Source organism: Camelus bactrianus, chromosome 23 (genome assembly GCF_048773025.1).
Source record: "Camelus bactrianus isolate YW-2024 breed Bactrian camel chromosome 23, ASM4877302v1, whole genome shotgun sequence".
NCBI lineage: Eukaryota > Metazoa > Chordata > Mammalia > Artiodactyla > Camelidae > Camelus > Camelus bactrianus.
Genome location: NC_133561.1, coordinates 645,288 through 658,641, shown reverse-complemented (window position 1 = coordinate 658,641; position 13,354 = coordinate 645,288). Strand labels below are relative to the sequence as shown.

Here is a 13,354-nt window from a genome sequence, read left to right as displayed (position 1 = left end):
GCCAGTAGGAAGGGAGGGTGAGGAGGGACAGAGAGGACAGACAGACACAGAGAAAACAGATGGTGAAAGGAACGAGGGTCTCCGAGGAGTCCACCTTCTCCACGAGAGGAGAGGGGAGCGGAAGGGCCTCTGGTCTGGGGCTCTAAGTTTTCCGGCAGCAGAAGAGGAACTCAAAGGTATTCTCACCCGAAGGCTTCAAGTTTCTCAGTGAGGTATGATGCCAGGGCACCTGCTGAGGAAGCAGTGGCCTGGTAGAGAGGCTACCTCTGGAATACGGCAGGGTGCAGAGGTCCCCAGGCAGCCCTGGGGCCAGGCCGAGGTTACATACATGTCTACTTCCTCCAGGCGTGAGGAGCGGCTTGGGGTGGGAGCAGGGACACCGACAGTTAGTCCCACTGGGCTGTGGTGATGAGACGGGGGCCTCCTCCTGAGAACTGGGACAATGCTGAGAACAGCCAACGGGAGAGTCCTGAGCAGAGCCGGAAAGGGCCTGGGCCCTGGGAAGTCTGTCCACATGGGGTAAGTCAGCCAAGCATGGGAAGGGGCCACGACCCCTGGAAAGGACGAGCGTGGGGTCGAGAAGTCCGACCGGGTCTTGGTGCAGCGTCCAAATCCGAACAGGCCGGGTCGGACAGAGGCAGCAAGTGTCCCAAGACTAGACGGCACTGGTTGCTCCGAGAGGGCCTCCAGTAGACATGCCGATGGGCCACCACTTAATTAAACGCATGCTGTTTGCTCATCGCTGTGCTGGGCCTTCTCCAAGCACCTCTGTCTCACAGAGACACCAGATCAGGGAGGACGACCTCTGTCTACAGGCGAAGAAATTAAAGCTTCATGTGTTTCCTACGTCCCAGCAATTCCACTCCAGGTGCACACCCAACAGAAATGAAGCCACAAGTGCACCCAGAGACGTACATCACGTCATTGTTTGCAATAACCCCAAACTGAAACCAACCCCCGTCCGTCAACAGTGGCGTGAGACATAATCATTCGTACGAAGGGATACGGTGCAGCAGTGAAAGTAAAAGCCACCACAGACGGCACGGCTGAGCCCCACAGGCGTGAGGCCGAGCGGGGCACGCACAGTCTGACTGCGTCGTTTCAAGCAGGCAGCACTAGCCCACGGGCGGCAGGGCAGGGTTCCTGGGGGAGGAAGCAGGGCGGAGGGGGGGGGCGTGCAGGGACTCCGCGGTCGCCACGTTCTGGTTCTTCTTTGGTTTCTGAGAGTCTGGGAAACTCTACATACGTGTTTTGTGCACTTTTCTTTATGTATTTTATATTTCAATAAAAACACGTGCTAGGAAAAAAATCCACTGTTGTCAAATACAATGAGATACAGACATTGAGGAATAAAAACAAAGTACAGCTTAGAAACGGTCGGCGTGTATCTGAGGCTGCTCAGCGGGTGAGCAGTGAAGCCGGGAAGGGCTCAGGACCTCTGCTTGGCCTGCAGCCCCAAGCTCAACCCACCAGCCGGCCACGTACCAGTAGAGGACCACAGTCTCCCCTCCTGCTGGGCACGGTGGCCTTGTGCACAGGAGATGGATGCCCTGGAGGTGACAATCTACTGGGTTTTGAAGCAACTCTGACAGCTGGCTGTTGCTGCTGACTGTTCACAGGCCAGGCTTCGTATCTGGGAGCATTTCCTGTTTTCCCACGTCTCCCGGGGAGCACGCAGCATTTTTCTCGGGACCTGAGGCATAACCTCTGACCACAGCCTCCCGGTTTCTTCCCTTCAGTCCAGCCTGTGCTTGGCTGCCCCCGTGTCTTCCCCGAGCAGCACCGGGCACGTGGCAACACTGTCCTCTCCCCACGGTTCCCGTGTGACTCATCTGCACCCTCCCCCCACCGCAGTGTGTCCTGCACCTTCGAAGTCCCCTCTCTCCTGACGCTCCCCACCAGCACAGAAACTGCTTTCAAAGCTTCTCCCATGATCCAAGTTTGCCTCCAGCCTGCTTCTTTGTGCCCCATGAGAACAAAACTCAGAAAAAATAGACTAGTCTGTTTCCTCCACCCACAGACCTCTCCACGTCCTCCTCCCTACTGCGAACTCACTTCTATCGAGGTCCCGGCGGCCTCTGTCCTTCCGGCTACCACACAGTCTCTGTTCTCGTCCTACTACATCTCTCAGCAAGAACGGACACTCAGGACCCACCTGGGAGCCCCTTTCACCTGCGTCTGAGAAACCGCTCTGTCTCCTCCCTTCGGCTCCGCGATGCCGGAGGGATGTACCGTGGCCCTGAGCTGGCGCTCCTCACCTGCCTCACTCCCTAGTGCTTCCAGGCTCAGGGTTTCAGTGTCACCTCCACACCGACCCTCCTCGCCCCCAAGCTCCCCACAAGCCAGCACCCACCGCGGGGGCCACTCAGCCCCACGAGCTTGTTCCCATCCAAACCCTCCCTCAAAGCCACTCCTCACATCAGTAATGGCAGCAGGCTCACCCAGTAGCTCAGGCAGGACCGTATCCCCACTCTTCCCTTTCCTGCAAGACGCGAGCCACCACTGGCTGTGCCGCCTGCAAAGTATTTCTCCAGCTTGATCCTCCCCCCCAAACCACCCTGAGCTCTTGCCAGAGCAGCTGCAACACCCTCCTCCAGCCCTGCCCTCCTGCCTTCTGTACATCCCAGAGATCAGACCACGTCTCTCCTTCGCTCAACCCTACAATGCTGTCCCCGCAAGCTACCCTGTAAGCTCCTGTATCACCTGAACCCATCCCCCCACTACCTGAACCCTGCCCCGCATCACCTGAACCCACCCTGCATCACCTGAACCCACCTCGCATCACCTGAACCCACCTCTCACTACCTGAACCCCGCCCCGCATCACCTGAACCCACCCTGCATCACCTGAACCCTACCCTGCATCACCTGAACCCCACCCTGCATCATCTGAACCCCACCCCACATCACCTGAACCCACCCCCATCACCTGAACCCACCCTGCATCACCTGAACCCACCTCCCACTACCTGAACCCCACCCTGCATCACCTGAACCCACCCTGCATCACCTGAACCCACCCCGCATCACCTGAACCCACGCCCCACTACCTGAACCCCGCCCCGCATCACCTGAACCCACCCTGCATCACCTGAACCCCACCCTGCATCATCTGAACCCCACCCCACATCACCTGAACCCACCCCCATCACCTGAACCCACCCTGCATCACCTGAACCCACCTCCCCACTACCTGAACCCCACCCTGCATCACCTGAACCCACCCCGCATCACCTGAACCCACCCTGCATCACCTGAACCCACCCCCACTACCTGAACCCACCCAGCATCACCTGAACCCACCCTGCATCACCTGAACCCAATCCTCATCACTTCTTTATAACAGGACGTTACGTGTCGATACGTCACACACAGGGGGTGCGTGTGTGTGTCCCACCTATTAGTGTGAGCTCCCTGGGGCTAATGGCCTGACGCTGACCTGGCGTTTATTAAGAACCTACAGGGAGCTCACTAATATTGGAGAATTAATGATTTACTGGGATCTGCCTCCCTCCTTACAAACACAAGCCATGCTTCATGAGTCCTGCCTGTGAAGAGTGGGAGCCGTGGGGGCAGGAGTGAAGGGAGGGCAAAGTTCACAGCCTCATCTCCACGTCTCCAACCCACCCTGCCTGCCAGGTGCCTCTCAGCATGGTTTCGCCTAAGCCTCACACTGTCCCATGACCCGTGTTATTTCCATTTGTGGACGGCTAGCTCGGGCTCAGAGAGGCAAAGGGTCATATCCCAGCCCCACAGCCGGCAACCTGCAGGGCATCAACTGAACCCAGGCTCAGCTGCCTCTGCAGACCCCGTCCTAAGCTCTAGACTCAGTTTATCCTGCATCCAAGGTGCTCCCCTTCCACGGGCAGGTCTTGGGGATGGGGTCCTGAGGAGCCTGGGTCTCTAGGAGGAAGGAAAGGCTGAGGAGGCCAGGGACCCCGCTGAGGCAGGCGGGCGAGGGGAGGCGAGAGGAGGGCGTGGCGTCAGGAGGCCCTTCTATTCCTGGCTGTTTGTAAACGGCGTCCTGACACCTCCCCCAGCCCCTTCTGCACCGAGGCCTGCCCCGCACTCAGCTCCGGCTCTGGAGCCAGGGTGTGAAATAACTGGGCACAGGAACCAGGCCCCGGTTGAGGGGGCAGTTGCACACCCGCCCTGTGGGTCAGCCCCCAGGCCCACCCACGGCATTCTTCTTAATCTCATGAAAGACTGGGAAAAAAAGCTGATTTGGCACATACACAGGCAGGAAGTGGAACTCTGGAGAGGAGGCGAAGGTCTCTGCCACCCTCAGTAACCCTCCAAGGTCACCTGACCTGTAAAGCAGCCCGAAGCCATGTTCATGAGGCCTTTTGTCTGGAAGGTCCTCAGCAAGGAAACGTTCTTCCTTCTGAGGGGACCTGCCGAGTTCTCCAGCCTGAGAGGGGCAGGGCAGGATGGCACCTGGACCCCTCGGGCTCCAAACACTGTGTGCTCCACCCCCACCTCCAGCTCAGCCCGAGACGGAGGGGAACAGACGCTCTGAATCTGGAACCCTGTTCCTTTGTCCGCTTTGCCCTGAGAGGCCCAGTAAACAGGCACAGGCCCCTCTGGAAAGGCTATTCCTGTTTATCCGACTGGGCAGGTGTGGAGTATCAACTTCCCCCCCCCCTTCCCTGTTTGGTGTCACTGTGGCAGGCGCCCAGCCTGCAGACCTCAGAGCTCGGAGAACAGTGCCCTGGACCCCCACACCGGGCTTTTGAGCCTGTCCTGGGGCAGTCACCCAGGTGGCAGCACACGTCTTGGCCCCGGTGGGCAGCCATATCAGCTGCCACACACTCTCCAGGCTCCCGGGTGCAGGGACAGGCTGAGGGAAGGCAGACAGGGTGGGCGGGCATGGGCTCCACCCCCAACTGGGGTGCCTGCTCAGCCTGGGGACCCTGAGTCCCCAGCCGGCCAGAAGCTGGCACCAACCTCTGCTTGGCCAGTGGGACACCCACCCAACGCCTGCTTCTGAACCCCCATCACTGCTGAACTTTCTTGGCTGTGGTCCTGCCATCCGCCCACCCCCATCACATGTCCCACTCAGCCTGGCTCTTACCCCCTTGGGGGGGTCAGCTGAGCGGGAGCAGGAACTGATGCTTCACTTGCTCAAAATTGGTTACACTGAATATTCCAACACAGACAGAAGAAATCGTAATAAACCAGTAAGAATAATTAAAGCAAACACACGTGAGTCTCACCACCTAGTTTAAGGAAGTTGATTTCAGAAGCTGTAGATACTGACAGGCATCCGCAGAGGAGATAAACAAGACGACACTGGGGAGCACAGGGACATGCACACAAGACCCCGTGTGGCTCACAGCGGACAGACAAATGTGACGACGAGTATACGAATGTTCACGTGTGACTGAAAAACTGCGCTCCACACTGGAATCTGACTCAACATTGTAAAGTGACTATAAGTCAATAAAAAAAAGAAGAAAGAGACAGTCAAGTTCTCTCCCAAACTGGACGGAGGCAGCTTACAGACCCAGGGTGAGGCTCTGAGCCTTCTGCCTATCGACAGCGCCTGATGCTGCCTCCCCAGGGCACCAGGCCCCCAGCACCTCTCCTGCCCTCTCCCCTGGGCCTCCAGGGCTATTCTGGTTGTGCATCCCGCCATCGGGGTTAATCTCCTTAAGCAAGGAGTCGTACTGCGCAGGGCACTCCGGGCAAAGGGCAGTCTGAGGGCTACGCTCCCGCCTCCTCCTGGCATCCCAGCCTCGCAGGAAAACTGCAGACACGGGCTGGGAACTGGGACTGGATGGGGAGGGGCTGCCATGGGGGGCAGCGAGCAGAAGGGACCTCAGGGGGCTGGGGCCCAGAAGCTGGCTTGTGGGGAGGTCCTGGTGGGCTTCTGTGTTTACCCCGAGGGAGGACCGAGAGAGCTCTGTCCACGCAGCTCAGCTGCCCTGCTCCTGGCTGCACACAGGTGCTAATCCCAGCCCCGCCACGCCAGGGGGAAGGCCGGGAAGGCAGGCGGGAGGTCTCCTTCCCACTCGGGAAGGAAAGAGAACACGCGGGCTGACCTGTTGGGATCTGGTTCCTGACACCCGAGCCAGGACTAGGGTTTCACTGAACTGCTGGCTACACACCTGCTCGGGGCCGTCTTCCACCTGGGCGGGAGGGCTGGGGTGTCACACACCAGGCCCTTTAAAGGGAGGGAAGGAAGCCAGGGGTCTGCTGTGTCAAGCCTCCTCCGCCCCACCCTGACCCCTGCTTAGCATCTGTCCTACAGAACCACACCAGCTGCACAAAAAAGCAGGCTCCGGAGGGTGCGGGTAGAGCTCAGTGGTAGAGTGCGTGCTTAGTATGCACAAGGTCCCGGGCTTAACCTTCGGTGCCTCCATTAAAATAACTAAATAAGTAAATAAATAAACCCAATTAATCCCCTCCCCAAACGGCAACAACAAAAAGCAGGGTCAACAACAACATGACACGAGGACCAGGTTGGCCAGGATGTGGCTGGCGTGCTCAGCTCAGCGAGGCGCCTGACCCTGCTGGGCTGGGGGTCTGGAAGGCTCCCTGGGGTAAGTGGTGTCTGGAAGCCAAGGACAAACGGGGGCTGACCTGGAAGCAGCTCGGGGTGGGGTGGAGGGAGAGTCACGAGGGAGGAGGGGGAGAGGCAGAGCAAGGCCCTTCCACAGTTAGACCCGCCTGGCGGCACAGCCAGAGCCAAGTTCTGGGGTCCCGGCCCCAGGAAGAGCAGGACCGGGCCTGCCTCCCCCTCTCAGTGTCTGCCTATCACAGAGGACAGTGTTTACTACTGGAGATTCCCACAGAGAAGCAGAGAGATTCGTCCAAGAGCGCCGTGGGCTCCCCGCCCTGCTCCAACACGCCAGCAATGCCTGCGAGCCCCTCCCTCGCCCAATTACTTTAAAGCCAATGCCCTAATTTGGCAGGTTCTTCCTGTAAGTATTTCGGTATTTAGGTCTAAAAGATGAGGCTCCTTTAAAGAGCATGTGCACAATACCGTGATCAAGTACCCTTCGTGCGGAGGGACCTCCAGGTCCCCAGGTGACCGGGCAGGAGGGGCTGGGGGCTCTCTGTCCCCTGACTGACCTTGCGGCCCCTCCACCCAGTAAACTGAGATGGGAGGTCGTGTGTTTGTTACCTGCCCAGGTGGGTGCAGAGTGCTTTCGCCCCAGCCCCACGAGATGGGCGCTCCCACCCTGGTCCCTGGATGAGGAGACGAGGCCGGTCAGCTAACCGTGGGCCACTCAGTAACCAGCCCGTGAGAGCCGCTGGGTCTCAGACCAGGTGACTCTGCTATGGCTACTGGCGGAGCCACGTTCTCCACTTGCTGCCACCCCCAGACCGCACAGGGGACCCTGCCTTGGCAAGCAGGTGTGGGTGGACCGCAGCCCTTCCCCAGGGGACCCCCACCTCCGGGCGCCTCCCCAGCAGGGCGTCCCCGTGGGTCCCCGACTCGGCTCCGCCGTGGAGACCAGTGTGCACAGGCTAAGGAAGACAGTTTGTTTGTAGGAATCCAGGTGCACCGCAGTCTCGGTCTACATAGCCTGCGTGGGACTAGGAGGGTTTCATGTTTGTCTTCAGCCTCCAGAGCATCTTCCTGAGCCCAGAGGCTGCTGGACACAAGGCCATCGTGGGCTCAGAGCCAGGGACTCGCAGCAAGCCCCGCACTGGCTCGTCTCCCCTCACCACGCCTGACCCGGGCCCCCTCTCCCAGCTTTCCCTGGAGTGCAGCACCCCCAGCGCTCTGCGAGTCCCTGGTGACCAGCACAGGGCTCCGATGCTGCTGCACATGACAGACACCCCCACTCTCTAGTCTTTGGCAAAGCCCCTCCACCTCACCCTGCCCCTCCTCCCCACACCCCATCTCCGGGGGGCCACGCATGCCCCCAGCGTGCTCTGGCTGGTGACCCGCACTACTCCCGGCTCAGATGGACCCCTCACAGGAGTGCTGCTAATGCTGCCCTTCTCATCGCCCCTGAGAGCTGCCACATCACGGGAGTCAAACGAAGGACGGCCGAGACGGAGCCTTCCTTGCCTGGGCTCACAAGCGACGCGCGGTGCACAGAGAGGCAGCCAGTAAGCGCTGGGCAGGAGGGCCAGCGCACGGCCAGCAGAGTCTCCCCCCCAGACACCCCTGCCCTGGACCAAGGGGTTCTACGAAGTCCAGCTCTGGTGAGGCCAGTCCACCTTGTCCCAAGAAGCCCACATGTGAACACACGGGGAGAAAAAACTCCGCATCAACCCAGGACAACACAAAGCCGACTGCTTAAGCCCACCCTCGACGTGGACAGATGCTCCCAGAACAGTCCCTCCGGCCCTCCCCGGGCCCCTCCTGGCGGAAAAACACCCAGCGGCTGGGAAATACGGCGAAGGGGCCTCGTACGCCTGTAACAGTCCTACCACCAAGGGGAGGGCTGCTCCCTCAAGAGGCTCCTCCAGAAAGCGCAGACCCCACCTCTTCTGGGGATGAGACGGAAGCTGCGGGTTAAGGCACAGTTCCCACCTCACAGACCCTGGCCCTGGCTCAGTGCCCTGGGAAGTGCATGTGACCAGCCACCTCACACGGTCCACATGCCAGGAGATGCCCAGAGATCAGAGGGCTCGGTGGGGGGGCACTTGTTCTCCCCAAGGAGAAGGCTGGCAAGAGACTGCGAGCCCTGTTCTACGGTTCTGCCCCCCTCACAGTAAGATGGTGGATGGGAAGGGAAAAAGCCAGGTGTTGAGGGGCGGGGATGAGTCAACTTGACCACGACGACTCTGAGGGCGCCCTCCGGCTCCCACACTATGGGTAACCCTGCAGATGCTGTGGCTGCTGGTCCTCCAACACAGCCAACCTCTGCTTCATGAAACAGAAGTCAGGGGTAGGGAACTCCCACTGCAGTTCAGGGGATGACAATCATTCCGGAAACATTAACTCCTCTGCCAACAACAACCTTTCTTCTAAGGAAAGAGAATCCTTGTCTGGGCATTGGTCCCCTGCCCCCTCCCTCACTCACATCTGTGGACGTCTCCCTCTGGATGAGCTTCTTGGTCTCCTTCTCACAGAAGTTGAGCATGGCTTCCCGGTTGTACACGCCCGTGGACAGCTTCTCCGTCTGGTTTCTCTGCCGCAGCCCCACGGGAACGCTCCCGTCTGGGTCCACCACGTCCAACTCCTTCTCCAGCTCCTCCATCTCCTCGGGGGACAGGGTGGACAGCAGACTGTCGATGTCAGGGTCCTCGCTCACCTGCCGGCGATACTTGGCCACCTTAGACATCTTGGCAAAATGGGCTGCCACTCTTGCAGGGGCTCTAGGGGTTCTGGTGGGCAGAGAGGGGGGCCGAGCCGATCTGGATGGGTGGAGTGGGCTTGGGAGCAGACCCCCAGCTGGTGGAGGACTGAGGCTCCCCTGCCCTGCCTGCCGCAGGTGCCGATGTGTGGACTGGGAGCAGCCGCCTCCCCGAGCCTAGGGCTAGTGGACCTGGGCTGGTCCAACCAGCGGCCAATAAGGCCCCACAACAGCCCAGCCCCAACGAGAGAAGCCAATCCCTGGGCAGGGGCGGGCCTGCCTTGCCGTCAGAGCTGTTTGAAACTTGAGGACATTCCAGAGAATCTTGGAGCGCTGTGTGACCAAATTTAGTACAGAGCATTTAGCCTTTTAAAGACAAGGGGGCCATGCAATGGGAAAAAGATACAAAAATGCAGAGGCTGGCAGGAGCAGATGAGACCAGTGGGGGAGGGCAGGAAGGCAGACAGGACGTGGGGCTCAAGTGCCCACGTGACGGCCCCACCCGGGGGGACGTGGCCGTGGTCAGCGCTGGTCCGCTGACTCCTTTCTACTGTATTTGGTAATGTGCTGGGGACTCCCAGGCGTTTACAGCCCCAGAACCGAGACTCGACTCCAGCAGCTCTGAGCCACCCCGCCCACCCAGTCTCTACTGCCTAGGAACCTGAGGACCCCAGCATCAGAGGCCCCAGGCTGCCTTGGCCGCTGTGAGAAAGAGATAGAGAGAGAGAGAGGGGGGGGGGGGAGGGGGAGAGAAAGATCCCGAGTCCCCAGACTGAAAGCTGATGGGCTGTTCCCAGAAGGAGGTGCTATGTGCGGACGCAGGAAAACTGACAGGGTGTCGACCTCCCTGAGCTCCTGGGAAGAGAGCTCAAGCCTCTTTCCTCTCCTTGGCTCCTTCCTCTGCTGGGGCATCTGGAGACAGACCTCCTGCGGGTCCCCACTGCGTGTAAGCCCGGAGCATGATCTGGTGCCTCTTCAGGGAAACGTAACTCCAGGCTGTTGGAGGGATCCTATTGCAGCGGGTCTGGCATGTTCTGTAAGAGGACTTTCACTGCTCGCCCATCACACCGCCCTGCACAAGGCGCAAGGACATTCGATCTCCTGCCACAAAGTCCCTCCAAAAGCCCTCGCGCAACCCATTACGCAGTGGCTTCCATCCTTCCTGGCGCCAGTCCATCCTGAGACGGACACAGTCACCCCATCAGCCCTCGCTGGGAGGAAAACCTGGCCTGGCGTCTAGCGCCCAGTAGTCCCCTCTCATTTAAGGCAGGTGGGACTGGAGTGCAGAGGGGAGGCAGAGAGGCCTAAAGGAAGGGTGAGAGAAGGGCTGGGGCCCCCCGGGGGGGGTTGTTTTTCAGAGGCTGTGGATGAGTCAGTGAGCATACACTTATGAGTGCTGACCACGTGTCAGGCGCTGCTCCAAGAGTGAGGGATGTGACTAAACAGAAAATCAGTGTGGTCCCTGCCTTCCCGAAGCTTACAGTCTTATCAGTGAAGACAGTTAATAAACACATAACTTCAAACAATCCATTAGAAACCAGAGAGTTTACAAAACGCCTCAAAAGGGAAGTCCAGGGGCTCCAGGGAAACACAACAGGCGCGCGGGTGTAACGGCTAAAGCTCGGCCTCTCCGCGCCAGCGGGCCTGGTTGGGCCCCGGGACGGCCGCTTACCCGACACGGGTTCCGGCTGCTTCCTTCTCCGGGACTCGCCATCACCATCTGTGAAACAAGGACAGCACTGCCCCGCCTCGAGGGGCGGCAGTGTTAAGACTGAACATGCACACGCACTCCCGACGGAGGTGGCCGCACCACCACCGGCAGGGGCACTACAACAGCTCACACTTAGTCTTGTACCGGGTTGTTTTCTCCAAGCCCGCCTCCTCTCGTCTTTTTGCTTGTCGTTCCGCAGAAACCACCTTCAACCCGCGCGCGCGCTCCGGCGCCCGCCCGCACGCACGGGAGCACGCAAGGGAGCACGCACGCACGCACGCACAGGCATATGCCCACAGGCATATGCGCACAGACACGCACAGACGCACGCACACCCACTCACGTGTTTGCGCGCGCACCATTCACTCCCTCAGGCGTTTATTCAGACACTGCTGTGCATATTTGGCGCCCTGCCAGGTACTATAGGGAGAGAGCTACAAACGACTTACAAAGTGGTTATTCTCTTTTAAATGCGTAATCTAACGAGGTAAAAAAATTATGCTACAAGGCAAAGTGAAACAAGGGAGCAAGAAGCGACTGCCAAGAGCCCAACGAAGACACACTAACCTCTCGGGAGAAGGAGTGGGTGGCCTGGCGGGCAGGCTGAGCCTTGAGCTGGCCTGAGGCGGGCTCCAGAAGAGGTGTGGGGCGAAGGGGCCCCACCCGCACGCACAGCACCTCCACCCGCACTCCTGTCTCTGCTCGCACTCTGGCCGAGAAGAGGCGTCACCATCTGGGATGCCCGGCGCCAGAGCCAACTCAGCCAACTTCTCATCGGTCGCCTGTCAGCTGAAAGCAGCTCTTCCAGCCTCCCAGGACTTTCTCCCCGAGAAGGGGTCATTCAGTCCCCGGGCCACCTGGTTTCGGCAGCTGTCTCTTCCTTCGGGTTCTAGGAACACACTCGGAAAACAAAGTCACAGCTTCCACACTTAAAGGGCAGGACAGCCTCCTAACCAAAGGTTTCTAACCACAAACCCTGTATCTTCTCTGCCATAAGGCAAAGCGGTCCCACAGTTCCGAACAGCTGGCTCTTCTGACGCGTCAGTCTGACGCCTTTTGCTCCCTGCAGCCCCGGGCTCTGTGTGAGTCCTCGCAGACTGAAAGCCAAAGGCATCACGGCCAGCAGGCGGGAGGATTCCGGAACCCGTAGCCAGGAGTACAGCCTCCTCCAGCCCCTGCAACGGCAGACCACCGCCCCACACACTCTGTGGGGGGCAATGGTTATCCAAGCTTGGAATCCACTTCCCCCGGAGACAAGTTAATCCTGAGTATCAGGGGATTATGGGATGGCCTGGTCCTCAGAGAAAAACCAGCACTCCTGTGCGAGATGGATGGGGAGAGGAAGGAAGTAAAGAAAAGAGACCCAAGCTCTGGCCAAACTGTGTGCTGTGTGTAAGCACAGGGAAGCAGCACCAGTTTAACTTATGCTCAGGGTGGCTCTCATCTGGGCTGAATGACCCCAGGAAAGTCACATTTTCAGGAATATAGGGTGGCAGTATAGTGTGGCAGATAAGGCCATGGCCTCTGGAGTCGAATGACATGGGCTCAAATCTGAGATGTGTGACCTCAAGCAAGGCATTTAACCTCTCTGAACCTTAGGAGATGGAAACTGAGGTTCTTAAAAGTACCCACCTAGAGAAAAAAAATGCTGCACAGGGTTATGGCGTTACTACATACATTAAATACGATGATGTGTGCGAAGAAATACATACGTTTGCATTTTAAAGTCAGTGTCAGGAGCGCAGGGTGGAGGAGAGCTCCTGCAGCAGCTCTCACACGACGAGGTTTTGCTGACGGTAAACCGAAGGGGCCGGGGGTCTCCTGTTCTCTGAGCTGGACAGCCTCGGGTCCTGGGGTGGAGTGAGGCCTGGAAGAGGCTCCGTCGTCGCTGTCCCCCACGTCGAGGGCCCCCAGGGGTCACGGCACCCCAGAAGTTCACAAGCACGGACGGCACACCCACTGCACTGCGGGCCGAGACTAAGGACTCAGGCACGGGCCGTCCTAAAGGAGCTCCGCCCAGGACGAAGTAGGCAGCGTTAATTCACACTCGACAGCCAAGTACTCAACAAAGAAACGAGTTCGAGAGCTTCGGGGAACCCCAGCCGAGTGACTCCACGTTTGTGTGGACTCGGCATCTCCAGTCAGGTGAACCTCGCCGCACCTGGGCTTCCCGCTCGGCCCCGCCGCGCGCACGCGGAGGACCCAGGACCCGGCGGAGCCCCGCCCTCCGCCTGGAGCAACCCCCAAACCCCGCCCCGCCGCCCGAGCCCCGCCCACCGCCTGGAGCACCCGCCCCGCCGCCCCGGATCCCGGCTCCCATTGGCTACGGGAGGAGGCGGCGAGCCAATCCCCTCAGTGTAACGCCCTCCTCCCGGGATCACTTC

General features: G+C 59.5%; 1 protein-coding gene across 3 annotated transcripts in view; it reads right to left on the bottom strand.

Moving 5' to 3' along the window:
* Positions 1-13,184, bottom strand: part of LMOD1 (leiomodin 1) — a 32,769-nt gene extending 19,585 nt beyond the window's left edge. Inside the window, exons 1-4 of one of the 3 annotated variants that reach the window (XM_074351508.1) lie at positions 12,683-13,184; positions 11,538-12,145; positions 10,932-11,007; positions 8,987-9,217 (exon numbers count right to left, since the gene is read on the bottom strand). In XM_074351508.1, coding sequence (XP_074207609.1) covers positions 8,987-9,217; positions 10,932-10,979 — 279 coding nt within the window. In that variant the 5' untranslated portion in view covers positions 10,980-11,007; positions 11,538-12,145; positions 12,683-13,184. Of the gene's footprint in view, positions 1-8,986; positions 10,856-10,931; positions 11,008-11,537; positions 12,617-12,682 lie in introns of those variants that run through there. The other 2 variants (XM_074351507.1, XM_074351509.1) reach the window with 2 other exon arrangements.
* Between the last annotated feature and the right edge of the window lie 170 nt (positions 13,185-13,354).